Source organism: Cervus elaphus, chromosome 5, assembly GCF_910594005.1.
Source record: "Cervus elaphus chromosome 5, mCerEla1.1, whole genome shotgun sequence".
In the NCBI taxonomy this organism is placed as follows: Eukaryota; Metazoa; Chordata; class Mammalia; order Artiodactyla; family Cervidae; genus Cervus; species Cervus elaphus.
In genome coordinates this window covers 118,499,874-118,514,830 of record NC_057819.1, presented here as the reverse complement: position 1 = coordinate 118,514,830, position 14,957 = coordinate 118,499,874, and the positions used below count along the sequence as shown (strand labels likewise).

The window sequence follows — 14,957 nt, the reverse complement described above, 5'->3', positions numbered from 1 at the left end:
AATCTTTGAAGTGCCTCCTGGAAGCCCCATGTTTCCTCAGAGCCCTGAGTCTGTCTAACTTCAAAGGCCTTTCTCAACTCGAAAATTCTGCAAGTCACATGCCACTGTAAGCTCATGAGTAACCTCTATGACTCCAGCCTCTGAATGACTCCAGCCTACGTGTATGATACAAAGGCTGCAAGGTGGAAATTACAGCAGCAGTTCCAGGTCTGGCCCTAAGGCATCAAGGCCTTCTCTGAGTTGGGACAGCCCTCAGCCGTGTACTGACTCTAATGGGAGAAAAGCAGCCAGTCTTCCCAGAGCTGCCAGAGTCAGAATGACAGAGTGTTCAGAACCCACAATGCATCCAGGAGACCTCTCCCTGCCAAGACTGCCTGGCCTTCTCTTAGCTCTTTTCTCAGCCAGATGTGAACTCAGTCCCCCTTACTGCCTTATTGGAAGAGTTCTGAGAAAAACATAGCCTGAATTATTTTAGGCATCCCTTTTGGAAGTTTTCATGAGAACCAACATCCAGGGGAGTAATTCTGGACATAAGTACCACAGATTTCCAGTAGGGAGACAAGGGACAAGTTAGAAGAGAGAAGAGGACCAACCAAGGGAGGTGTGCATGCCATCAAATTATTTTTTGAAAACTTTTCCCGGTCTATCCATTTAGCCCTCCATTCATTCTCAAATTAGCATTTCCCATGAATCCTTGACTTGTTGCCACAAAAGAACGCCTTACCAGATGTGAAATAAACAACACCAGGCCCCCTCCCAGTGAACGGGCGGTCCCTGACCCCAGAAAATAAGATGAGCTGCCAAGGGTAGTTCTTTAGGAAGTCATGGCTAGGGAGTCATGGTTACCCAGTTCCCCTTACCCATCCTCTGTGTAATGAACCACAGGTTGATTTCATGAGAGCAATGATTCTCCCCTCTCCCCAGAATGCTGCCCACCAAGGGCAGGTTCCCTGGAACACAGTGGCTGAAAGCAAGTGACTCATCAGAAGTCCCTGCGCCTGACTGTGCTGATTCAGTGAGCTGCTGCTTTGAGGACACCTCTCCCCGACAAACATGTGGAAGGAGTTTAGGCCTCTGTTTGCAGTCATTCATAAGGCCTCTTTTCTTACTCAGTCTCAGAGGGCCAGATTCAGCCCTGCTGGAGAATGAGGGACCTTCATTAGAACTCTGTCCCTGAAATGAATTAACAACTCCCACCACCCATTTCTTCGGGCAGCTTAGCCAGAGCAAGGCAACAAGGTCAGACTGGTCCCATTCCTCCCGGGGTACTTATAGGTGATCCAACCCCTGGCACACTCTGAGCACAGCAGCTGGCAAAAACAGAAGCACCCTATAGAGGCTGCTGCGGCTATGGTTGTCATTTTTTGTTTATTTTGTGTCGGTGTATAGCTGATTAATAATGTTGTGATAGTTTAAGGTGGACAGCAAAGGAATTCCGTCATACATATGCATGTATCCATTCTCCCCCAAACCCTCCTCCCATCCAGCCTGCCACATAACACTGAGTTATGGGCTGTGCAGCAAGTCCTCGTTGGTCATCTATTTGATGCTATTGTTTTTGTTGTTGATGTTTTTATCCTGAGTCCCAAGCAGTAGAAGGCAGGTGATCAAAAACCCAGTCTAGAAGGGATGGTCAAAAAAAGAATGCCAGTTAGAAAAGATAGATGAGATTAGTCAAGAATGTGGCCTGGAAATTAGAAGTAGAAGGCTGTGGTTTGACACATCAGATCAATTCACAGAACCAGAAGAGAGACAAACAATGAGGGAAATAGAGGGGGAAAAAAGAGGAACAAGGAAGGGAGTTGGAACCAGTGGAAGTTATTAATGCGTCAATGAGAGCTATTTTGAGGATATGTTGTCCAATGAGACAGGATGTCAGTATTCAGGAACAGGCCACCCTTGTGAGCCCTCAAAGAGGGCTCTCAGTCAGAGAGACAGGTGTTCAGTGGGAAGAGAGGATGATCCACACTGCAAACACTACGGATATCTCTCCTACTGTCTGCCAGGAAAGAGTTCTGGCCCTGCCAGTGACCTTTGACTGGTGACTTCCTAAACAGGTTCACGGGGACACTGGGTGACTCAGGAGGTGCCTGATCTTCCATTGCAGTCACCTGGCTGAGTGAGTCATCCAAGACCAAAACATACCCTAACTGCACAGTGCATGCAACAAGTGGTTTCTCTGGAGCAAGTTATTAAGAAAGTTTATTTTATTTTGGTCTTTTCATTACATGTGACAGCAGCTCAGTGAGCCAAGGAAGGGGAAGAAGACAGGAATGTGGAGTTCAAGGTAACACAGTGCTCTGAACAGAAAGCTCTAGTAAGCATCACCCAAAGCAGTAGAGAGTCCAAATTACCTTACAGGTGCATGTGTGCATGCTTAGTGGATCAGTCAAGTCCGACTCTTTGCTATCCTATGGACTGTAGCCCACCATGCTTCTCTGTCCTTGGGATTTCCCAGGCAAGAGTACTGGAGTGGGTTGCCATTTCCTACTCCAGAGGAACTTTCTGACCCAGGCATCGAACCTGCATCTCCTGCACTGGCAGACAGATTCTTTACCACTGAGCCACCTGGGAAGCCCAACCATACATAAAGTATCCTGATTTCAGAGATTTTCCCATTTTTTTTTAAACTGTATCTGAGACAATTAAATATGGTACTTAACATCTGAAGGCATTTGTGTACAATTTGTCTTAACCAATATTAAAATGTGTTTATATAGGCTGAATTGCATCCTCACAAAAGACATATTGGAGTCCTAATTCCCAGGCCCTACGACTATGACCTTATTTAGAAAAAGGGTCTTTGCATATGTAATCAAAATGAGGTCATGAGGGTGGACACTAAACCAATATGACTGATGTCCTCATAAGAGGAAAATGTCAGGTGAAGACATAGAATCCCGCCGCATGAAGACAGAGGCAGAGGTTGGAGTGATATAGCTGGAAGACAAGGAATATCATGCATTGCCAGCTATCACCAAAAGCTAGGAAGATACCAGGAAAGAGTCCATCCCAGTGTCTCAGAGGGAGCATGGCCCTGCTGACACCCTGATTTCGGATTTCTAGCCTCTAGAGAATAAACTTCTGTTGTTTTAAGTCACCCAGTTACAGCAGCCCTAAGAAGCTAATGTAAAATGGATTTGCATTTCTGTAGCATATATGACATGATTTTGAGAAGCACTGACCTGAAATACTTTGCATGATTGAGAAAAACCAGCCGAGACTGAACATTTTGCAATGGTCAATCCACTTATGGATAACAGAAAAGTGGTCATTTGACTTATATACTTTTCTACTAAGATGTATCAATGATGTTGCCATTTATTCACTCATACCCAACAAAAACTCATTGAGTATTTATCTGTGTCCAGCACTTTGCTAAGTACTGGAGGCACACTGATGAAATACACAACCGCCCTACTCTCCTGGAGTTTAGAAAATCAAACATGCTCAACAGAAAACCAAAACATACACAAACGGAAAGTACAATTTCAAATGCATTAAGAAAACAGACGAGGGCTGACTCATAATGATCTGTGGCAGAGGCAGACACAATATTGTGAAGCAATTATCCTTCGATTAAAACTAAATAAATTTATTATTAAAAAAGAAAATAGGGCAGGATAAAGCATCAGTGGTGGAGGATATCAAGTGGTCAAGGGACTTCTCTGGTGGTCCAATGGTTAAGACTCCACCTGGCAATGCAGGAGACTCAAGTTCAATCCTTGATCTGGAAACTAAGATCCTACATGCTACAGGATAAACTAAGCCAGGGCACTACAAGGAAAAGTCCCGCGTGATGCAAAGAGGATTCTGAGTGCTGCAACTAAGACCTGATGCAACTAAATAGATAAATAATTCTTTTTAAAAAAGTCAAGAAAGGTCTCTCTGAGTGACATTTCAAAATCAGGAAGGTGTGACTCACAGGAAGATCTAGAGGACAAGTACTCCAGAAAAAACCCACAACAGCCAGATGAACCTCAGCCTCTTTAAGAAAGAGTAGGGAGAGAGAGGGAAGAGGAGCTAGGTGGAGAGGTGGCTGGAAATGCAGTCAGGAACCATAATACTGGGAAGCGGTAGCCATGGTAACAGAGTGTGGTCGTCATTTTCCATGTGGTGGGAAGCTATTGTCGGACTGTGAGCAGAGATGAGCAGAAAAAGATCATCGTGGCCACTGAAAGGAGGGCAGACAGTAGGGGAGCAAGACCAGAAAGAGACCAGTCAGGAAGCATTACAATAATTCATGCATCAGGACTTACCTGGTGCTCCAGTGGTTAAGAACCCACCTGCCAATGCTGGGACACAGGTTCGATCCCTGATCCAGGAAGATCCCGTATGCCTCAGGACGACTAAGCCTGCTGCCACAACTACCGAGCCCATGTGCCTAGAGCCTGTGCTTCGCGACAAGAGAAGCCACTGCCGAGAGAAGGTCATGCATCTCAACAAAGAGTAGCCCCACGGGCTGCAACTAGAGAAAGCCTGCTTGCAGCAGCAAAGACCCAGCGCAGCCAAAATTAAATAAATTTAAAAATTTTTTAAATAGTAATCCAGGCAGCAAAGGGCAGTGGATTGGATTTGGATGGTAGTGGTGTTCATGGCGTGGTTAGACCCTAGATGTACTCTGAGGATTTGCTGATCCAATGGCACAAGGGGCAAGACCCAGAAATAGGAAAGATTTTGCCATGAGCAAGTGGATCCCTTTGGACAAAGTTCAAACGTGTTAATCATTGGCCTTGCCCTTTCGCTGACCCTTCTTCAGCCAGTAGTCCCCGTCCTTATAAGTGAAGCCACATCATGTCAGGTTATCATCTCCAACTGGTATAATCAGGTAGCCATGCGCTGAACACCACATAAAAAGGACAGAGTCCTGTCTTCCATGTAATTGCCATCTAAAATTAACACCCGACCCCTGGAAAACACCCTGAGGGCAGGAGGAGAAAACAATGAACATTTTGTGTGTGTGTGTGACAAAGAGAAGATACATGTATATGTATAGCTGATTCACTTTGCTCTACAGCAGAAATTAACACAACACTGTAAAGCAACTAAACCCCAATTTAAAAAACAATGAAGGTTATTATTGTGTAACAGTGGATGTGGTGAGAGAAGCATGCAGACAGCAGGCAAGAGACCTTTAACCACTCCACTGGCTCTGTGACCTCAAGCACATCCTCTCGTCTCTCGGGTGCTCTCTCTAAGGTCCAGTGACTCTGAGGCTCTGTCACATCCCTGTTCAAGAACTTATCATTGATCCCTTGTGTTTAACAGGTCTAACCCAACCACATCAGCCAAGCACTGTGACCCTCAACAACTGCTTCCTTTCCCCCACACTCCCAAATATGGGCATAATACTTACTTCAAGAGTCGTTAGGATTAAATGAGATAACATGAACCATCCACAGTGGATGCTCAGGCACAGACATAGAGAAAAGATTTGTGGACACAGCAGGGAAGCGAGAGGATGAATTGAGAAGAGCATTGACATATATACACTTAGCTGTTGTTGTTGTTCAGTTGTTACGTCGTGTCCAACTCTTACGTGATCCCATGGACTGTAGCCCACCAGGCTCCTCTGTACATGGGATTCTCCAGGCAAGAGTACTTGAGCGGGTTGGCATTTCCTTCTCCAGGGGATCTTCCCGACCCACACTACCATGTGTAAATTGGATAGCCAGTGGGAAGCCATGTATAGAACAGGGAGCACAGCTCAGCACTCTGTGATGACCTAAAGGGATGGGATGGGTTGGGAGGGAGGCTCAAGAGGGAAGGGATGTATGTATACATATAGCTGATTCACTTCATCATATAGCAGAAACTAACTCAACAATGTACAGCAATTATACTCCGATATTTAAAATAGAAAAAAAAAAAATTAGTGGATGCTCAGTAAATGTTGGTTTCCTTCCTCCTTACTTTCATGCCAATCACTTCCTGCACTAGGAATGCCCATCCCCACACATTCTGCACCCACCTCAGGGGCAGATGAGAAACGGCCCTTGGTCTCTATGGGATACAGTGAAGAATCACTGGCCAGGAGACAGATGCCCTCAGGGCTAGACTTCTCCAATGCCACTAAGCTAGCTGTATGATCTTGAACAAGTCACTTCACCTCTCAGGACCTCCCTTTCTGCTTCGTAAAACAAGCAGGACTAAATTAGTGATTTTCACAGTGCAAGCAGCCCTGAAAGTATATCTTCCTGGCAGAAAATATCAGTAGGCTAATACTCTAGGAAGCCTAGCATCCCAGGGCCCAAGATCCCTCTAATTTTATACACATGCCTATTTCTTCATAATGTTCTAACTAACTAACATTTCATTCAAATGCTGCATTTCAAGTTCTGGAAAATTTTATCAGCACAAGACCCACCTCCCATCTGACTCACTCAATATAGAAAAGAGGCAAGCCTGTACCAAGCTCTGTTTGAGGCCCAGCCACGCAGTGCCCTTTTGGTGACCTCCTTAGCTTCCCTTGGTGGCTCAGCTGGTAAAGAATCCACCTGCAATGTGGGAGATGTGGGTTTGATCCCTGGGTCGGGAAGATCCCCTGGAGAAGGGAAAGGCTACCCACTCCAGTATTCTAGCCTGGAAAATTCTATGAACTGTATAGTCCATGGGGACACAAAAAGTCAGACGTGACTGAATGACTTTCACTTCACTTCACTTGGCATTTGATGGTTCAGTTTCATTACTTTTCTTCCTCCAGCTCACATCTTGTGGTTATATCTGCTGCTCATATCTGGTGCCACCAGCCCTTGCTGCCAGTAGGAAGGCAAATTGGTCCCACCATTTTGAGGACAATTTGGAAAAGCTATAAAAATTTAAATTTAAAATATTTGTGTCCTTTGACCCAGGAGTTTTAGTTCCAAAGGTGAATAATAATGAACAAGGATGTCCCCTGCAGCTTTATCTGTAGTAGCAGATAATTAGGGGTGATCCCAATGACTACCAACAGGGTCTTGGTTAAGAAAATTCAGATATATCCATATAATAATATGCCTTTGGTCTAGAATGACAGCTCTTGGAATAAACAGTAATAAAAAGCCATAAACTGATATAAAAAGATGTCCATGGTATATTATTAAGTGACAATAATACTACTGTGAATGATTCTGCTTGAGAAACAACAACTAAGATAAATAATTATATACAGTGGAAATATACATGGGAAAATATTTCCTTAAAAATTTATTTATCGAAATAACATTTCCATATACATAGGAAAGAATTCTGGAGTAACTGTCAACAGTGGTTATCTTACACCCATCATTTAAAAGTGGACATTTAATTTCCAAATACATGGGATTTTTAAAGTATCTTTGATATTAATTTCTCATTTAAATGCTTTCTTCTCTGCAGTCACCCTCTGTGTCTCTTTAGTCTCCTAACTTTATTGAAGCTTTCAATAGCTAAGTCAAAGATCTCTCTTGGAAAATGTCACACTGTGCTTGAAAACATGTGGGCTATTGTCAAATGTCTCTTGATATTGATCTCTAACATAATTCTACACTAATAAAAGAACAGACTCTATGATTTCAATACTTTAAGACCTGAAATGTTTGTACCTGATCTTACGTCTCCGGATGTGTTTCAGTGTCTCCTGGTTTATAGTCTATGGGAACTTGACTAGAATTTGTACCCTGCTGTCGTGTGAAAATTGTATAAATTTTTTTAATTTTTAAAATTTGTTTATTTTTAATTGAAGGATAATTGCTTTACAGAATTTTGTTTTTTTCTGTCTGTATAAATCTTAATTATGTTGAATTGGTTCATAGTGCTTTTCAAGTCGAATTCTACTTCTCTATTTATTCATTCTATTAATTTTTGAGAGTTTGATATGAAACTCCAACTAAAAATCTTAATTTATCTACTTAAAAAATAAGTGCAATATACAGTGGAACTATATGTAACCTTGTTCTATTTTCCCAGTCTCCTATAAATATGTTATCATAATTTCATAATTTCAAAAATAAAAAAAACTATAATTCAAAAGAACTTTTTAAGTGGTTATCTTTAAGGACAAGACTACAAGGGACTTGCACTTTTTACATTATTCTATTTTCGCACTGCTTGATTTTTTTAATTTATTTTTTGGTCACGGAGCGAGGTCTGCAGGATCTTAGTTCTCTGACAAGGGATTAAACCTGGACCACCGCCATGAAAGCCCTGAGTCCTAGCCACTAGATGGACAGGGAACTCCACTGACTTATTTTTTTTCCCCCACAAAAAGTTGAATTACTTTTATAAGCTAAAAAAAAAAAATATATATATATATATATATAAAGCTATTTTTAGATATCCTCTGTTCTGCCTCTGTCTCTAAATTTGCATTCATTTAAATGTAGGTTCCCCAGAGCATGCCAGGCTCTATACAAATGAGCACCTTCAGCATCAAAACCTGGTAACCTCTTGGAATCCCAAAGCTCAAGGGGAACTCCAGAAGAAACTCAGTCCAGCCCATTCCCACAGTCCTCAGGAAACTCCCAGGAGAGAGTGTGGTCTGTTCCGAACCTGTAGGAGTCCTAGCAGGAGACACCGCACTCCCCCACTGCTCTGGTGCGTGCATGTCACTCAGTCGCGTCAGATTCTTTGCAACCCCTGTAATGTAACCCACCAGGCCCCTCTGCCCACGGGACTTCCCAGCCAAGAATACTGGAATGGGTTGCCATTGCCTACTCCAGGGGATCTTTTGGACCCAGGGATCACACCAGAGTCTCCTGCGACTCCTGCACTGGCAGGCGGATTCTTCACCACTGAGCCACTCGGAAAGCCCACTTGACTGTGTGTGTTTGTCAAAACACATAGAACTGAACACCTACAAGGAACACACTTCACTGTACGTAAATTATACTTGAATTAAAAAAAAAAAAAAAAAACAAGAGTGTTCCTGGTGATACTGTGCATGGAGAGAAAGGCAGATTTTATAAATTCTTTGCTGCAGAGTCTCCCCTTTAAAAAAACACCAGCAGTTTACTCCCAGGAAGGACAGGCAGCCTCATTCCTCTGCTTCCACTTGTTTTTCCACTCGTGACCTGAGCTCCATCAGCCACGATAACCATTCCACTCGGAAAGGGCCAGGGGGCAGGAGTGAAGCAGCAGGCCAGCTCTGTGGGCAACAGAGGGGGATGGGTCAAACTAAGCAGTCGATCCCGAAGCTGCTCAGTCATTCCCCCAGTTAATTATCTGTCTGCTGATTCATGAGTTGTGGCTCCTGCAGGCATGCTTCCTGGCTATTCCTGCCAAAAAGGACAGGAGTCTTGGGTCTGGGAGGGAATGATAACCAGAGATCCTGAGTTGGGTGGGGAGTTGCAGAGGAGGAATTTCTACTAGGAAAGTCCAGAGTCCTATCCTAACTCCCCCTCCTCATTCTGCCTCCTTGTCTCATTTATGCTGTCCCCAGGAGACCTCGGCCACTCACACTTACAATTTTGAAAGGTGGAAAGGAGAATGTTGCCCTCCCATGCATATTCTCCCAGAAGACAGGGACAAAGGCAGACACCTCACAGAAGATCCTCTGAGTTTCCAGGACCTTCAGAGCAGAGGTCTAAATGGCACAAGAGTGTTGGGGTCCAAGTGCCCAAAGAACTCATGGTCTCGACTGTATTTTAATATCCTCCAGAATGCCCAGAGGGAGCATTTGAGGATCATCTATGAATGAATGCAGATATTCAAATATTGGATATCTTAAGGTGAGGCATATCTCCTCAAGATGCCTTTCCATAGGTATATATTTTGCACCTATGTTCCAACCACTGCACATAGAATACTGAACAAAGTAGACGCATCCTTCTCAAATCCTGTGAATGTATTTTACTTTCCTCTTTTCCCAGGGACAGGACTTGAAGTTTTCTTGTGGATAAAGCAAATGTATGGGGAGAGACCCCCACTCCCCCTTGGGCTCTTGTGTGAGCTCTTGCTGGGTCAGAGTGGCTGAGATATACCAATGAGAATAGGTTGAAATAGGGAAGAGTCCCTGGAGGAGGGCATAGCAATGCATTTCAGTATTCTTGCCTGGAGAATTCCATAGACAGAGGAACTTGGCAGGCTATAGTCCATAGGGTTGCAAAGAGTCGGACATGATCAAAGCAACTTAGCCCCTATCACATAAGTGTGGGAAGAGGGACCCCATGGGTCTCATTCTAGGAACTTGAATTTTATGCATGGATGAAACACTAACAGTCTAACCTCCAAAACACTGTAGTTACCACAGACAAGAAAAATAACAACAGGAGTGGTTACCATTGAAAACTTATTTTGTGCCTTTATTTCATTTAATTGGTACAATTGTAGAAGTACTAATTCCTCCACTCTGTAGAGGAGAAAACAGAGGACCTAAGAGATTAAGTCACTTGCCCAAGGTAAAACAGATACTGAGGCAAAATTAAGAACTACACCCACATCCAGTGGCAGCCTGGATGAGAGGGGAGTTTGGGGGAAAATGGATACATGTATACATTTGAGTCCCTTTGCTGTCCATTTGAAACTATCACAACATTGTTACGCAGCTATACTCCAATACAAATAAAATGTTTTAAAAAGAAGAATTAAACCCACATTTGATTGGCTTTAAACCATAGCTGGGCTTCCCAAGTGGCACTAATGGTAAAGAACTCACCTGCCAAGGTAGGAGGTGCAAGAGATGTAGGTTTGATCCCTGGGTCAAGAAGATCCCCTGGAGGAGGGCATGGCAACCCACTCCAGTATTCTTACCTGGAGAATCCCATGGACAGAGGAGCCTGAGGGGCTACAGTCCATAGAGTCGCAGAGTCAGACATGACTGAAGTGACTTAGCACGCACACATTCAAACCACAACTGTTCCTTTCCCCAGCCAAAAAGCCCCCTGCTCTGTCTCTCCAGGCGCTGAGAGTTCCTTTCAGCTGGAGAATTTTAGATTATAAATTCAGGAGGAGAAATCAGCACCTCAGCTCAGAACTAATCAAATTAGATAGAAAACAAACCTGTTACTCAGTAGGTCTTGGGTTAAAATAAAGACCCGTATTTGGGGAAGCCACAAAACCCAATATTTTTTGAGTGAAGTCAAAAAGATCATCTTTGCACATGAATTCCAAAACTCAAGTCTACCACCAAACAACCTCTCTTCTCCCCTTACCAGACTATCCCACACTGGGACAGCCTTTCTGTGACATCCCCATCCAGTCTGTGTCCCTTCGACACTGGGTTCCAACAGAGCTCTCCACTTTCATCCTATATCTGCTTCCCAGGGATCCGATGATCCCTGCAACCCAGTCATAAACACTGGAGTGAGGGGGCTGTGAAATATAACTGAAACTGCTTTTGCTGTCTGCTCTGTTCAGTCGTGTCTGACTCTTTGCAACCCTTGGACTGTAGCCTGCCAGGCTCCTCTATCCATGGGATTTTTCAGGCAAGAATACTAAAGTGGGATGCCATTTCCATCTCCAGGGGAATCTACCCAATCCAGGGACCAAACCTGAATCTCCTTTGTCTCCTGCATTGCAGGTATATTCTTTACCCACTGAGACATTGAGAAAGCCACTATTATTGGGGGTTTGTTACTTTGGAGGTCTTCTCTAGAGTCCACGATCTTTTGTCCTTTGTTTTTGATTTTTGTTGTTGTTGTTTTTGTTTTGTTTGTTTGTTTTTGTGGGTTGTTTTGGCCACACCTCGCAGATGGGGAACTTCCCGGACCAACAAATCTTCTGGACCAGAAATTGAACCAGAATCCACTGCAGTGGAAGGGTGGATGAAGTCTTAACCCCTGGACTATCAGGGAAGTTGCTTAGAGCCCATCCTCTTTTAAATTTAATTTGTTTATTTGGCTGCACTGGGTCTTACTTGAGGCGTGCAGGATCTTTAGTTGTGGCAAGTGAACTCTTAATTGCAGCATGTGGGGTCTAGTTCCCTGACCAGGGATCAAACCTGTGCCCCTTGCAATGGGAACCCAAAGTTAGCCACTGGACCACCAGGGAAGTCCTGAGCCCATACTCTTAAAGAGGACTCTACCCTGCCTCTCAATGGTTCTCTGGGGCTAGCTAGCTCAGCATAGCCCATCACCACTCTGGAATCACTCCAGTCACAATGATGAACCTGTGAACAGATCCCCAAGAGAATAATTCATGCAAATTTAGGTATGCCAGCGCAGTAGAATCCTATACAGATCATTACAACTCTATAAACCAGATCAACAAAAAGTATACTAGAAGTGAGGGGTGGAGAGAGAGACAGCAAAATAACAAATGCACTCTTCATCTTCACCAGCTGAACCAAGCACCATGCTAGACTCTATCTCATACTATCTTACTTCTAAAACTGTAAAAATACATAATGATTAGATTCAGAAATCATTCAGAAATTCAGAAAACTGTAGATGTGAAAAGAAAGCAAAAAATGTTTTAAGTTCATGGAAGCAGGCATCGCTGCCGGAGAACGCCGAGTTGCCTCCAGACTTCTCCATTCAGACAGCATCTGAAACAAGACTCTAACCTCTCCCAGGGTTGAATGCTGGAGATTCATAATTCTGGGCCATAGTCATCAGGCCACACACTGCAGGCTAAAGATATCAGTTGACTTGTTTGAGCATCTACTACATGGGAAGCTTCTGCAGCAATAACTTAAACAGCCCCCTATGTATTATCTGTAACTCCTTCATCAAGTTGTGGATCATAAAATGTGGTGATGATCTCATGAGTGTATACTTATCTCAAAATTCAAGTCATATACATTAAATATATACAGATTTTATTTTTTTAATTTTTTTTTATTTTTTATTAGTTGGAGGCTAATTACTTCACAACATTTCAGTGGGTTTTGTCATACATTGATATGAATCAGCCATAGAGTTACACGCATTCCCCATCCTGATCCCCCCTCCCACCATCCTCTCCACCCGATTCCTCTGGGTCTTCCCAGTGCACCAGGCCCGAGCACTTGTCTCATGCATCCCACCTGGGCTGGTGATCTGTTTCACCATAGATAATATACATGCTGTTCTTTCGAAACATCCCACCCTCACCTTCTCCCACAGAGTTCAAAAGTCTGTTCTGTACTTCTGTGTCTCTTTTTCTGTTTTGCATATAGGGTTATTGTTACCATCTTTCTAAATTCCATATATATGTGTTAGTATATACACAGCTTTTAAAATGTGGGTCCTACCTCAATAAAGTGTTGTTTTTTTTAAGATATTGTTGCCCTATCCTGGACAATCTGTTACACATACAAGAGTCTTAAAGGAAGTCATCAAGTATTTCCTGACAGATTTAGCAATAAGTCTTAATCTGTAGAATCTAAATTGTCTTACCATGAAAAAGTGAAATTGAAAGTCACTCAGTCCTGTCCGACTCTTTGCAACCTCATGGACCATACAGTCCATGGAATTCTCCAGGCCAGAATACTGGAGTGGGTAGCCTTTCCCTTCTCCAGGGGATCTTCCCAACCCAGGGATGGAAACCAGGTCTCCCACATTGCAGGCAGATTCTTTACCAGCTGAGCCACAAGGGAAGCTCAAGAAAATTGGAGTGGGTAGCCTGTCCCTTCTCCAGCGGATCTTCAAGACCCAGGAATGGAATCGGGGTGTGCCGCATGGCAGACGGATTCTTAACCAACGGAGCCATAGGGAGTACTACTTCTCATGAGTACTACTCTTTTCACTAAAAGTAGGTGTGTGCACACTTGTGCGTCCTCTGCAGAGAAACGCCGCAGTGGACCCAGAGACAGAGTTCTCCCTGAGAGGGTCACCCGAGTACCAGAAAGAGCAACCTGGGCTGTGCCCCTCCCAGCCCAATGAGGCCGAGGGCCAGCTGCCTTGGCAGCTGACAGTGCGCGTGCGGCAGCAAGAGAGACAAAGCCAGGGAGCCAAGCCAGCTCCGGGGACCCCTGGCGTGGCCGTTCGCACGCAGTGGAGAGTGTTCGGATGCTGGGCTTGTCCCGGAAGCGGAGGCTACTGCCGCCACCCTAGGACACTGTAGGAGGTAGAGCCCTCGTCCTCCTCCGAATCGCTCCCGCGGGGAGCCTCCAAGTAAAAACCAAACAGACAAAAACTTGGGAGAACGTGTACACAAAGAGAAAGAGAAATGTCGAGTAACCGGTAAGTCTGCGCGCACACGCTCTCATTTGAGAAGCGACAACCGCATCCCTCTGCCAACGCGGGGGAACAGCCCCGGGAAGCTTGCCCGGGCTCCGGGAGCCACTCTGCCTTCGCACGGCCGGGACCACCTGCGAGGCGCGCAGCCGGGACTGAACTCCGGGCTCAGAGATGCGCCCACCGCGCCGCTCACGTGGAGATCGCCCGGGACAGGCGCCTAACTCGGCTTAAGAGTTAGTTGGGTGTTCCGGTGGACTTGCCCCTAGGTAGTGGCTCTCCGTGACCGCAGCGGAGCCCGGAAGGTCCCCAGCTCCCAGCTCCGACGTCTCCAGCCTGGCCCCGCGCACTCTGAGCCCAGGGGCGCAGGACCCACCCGACCGGCTTCCCCGCTCCACGTCCGCTCTGTACACTCCGCTGCGGCAGGACGCGCGGCGCGGCTCACCCGAGACCAGGGTCCCCACCGCGCGGGAGCCCCACTCACCTCCGACACCGACGCCCGCCAGCGCCCCCACCATCAGCACCGCGGCCCAGAGTCGCCGCGCTCGCATCTCGTCCGCCCGCCGCCGCGCTCCCTCTCGGCAGCGTCCTCCCGCCCCACAGCGAGCGGCGGCGCCCGCGGCCGCTTTTCCCGGGGCCGGAGGGGAGGGGACGCTGTGGGTGGGACTCAACGGGGCGGGCCGTGGACTGATGCTCCCTCCCCTCCGGCCTTTCTGCGGACCCTCCACCGCAGGGCGGAAAGTGGGAAACCGCCGCTCCTCTCTGCCGCTGGGGCTCAGCCCGCGAGGATCGCCTGCGGGTACGCAAGGCAAGACTGGGACCCCAGGGAGGTCGAGGGCGCATCTTCCGGGGACATCCTGGCCCCAGGGTCCGCATCGGGCACTTGGTATGCTTAGAAAAGCC

The 14,957-nt window shown here is 45.7% G+C and overlaps 1 protein-coding gene across 1 annotated transcript in view; it reads right to left on the bottom strand.

Moving 5' to 3' along the window:
* The window catches only part of ITGB3 (integrin subunit beta 3), a 60,418-nt gene extending 45,723 nt beyond the window's left edge, over window positions 1-14,695 (bottom strand). Inside the window, exon 1 of the mRNA XM_043904950.1 lies at window positions 14,539-14,695. Within this exon, the coding sequence (XP_043760885.1) occupies window positions 14,539-14,605 (67 nt within the window). The 5' untranslated portion in view covers window positions 14,606-14,695. The remainder of the gene's footprint in view (window positions 1-14,538) is intronic.
* Between the last annotated feature and the right edge of the window lie 262 nt (window positions 14,696-14,957).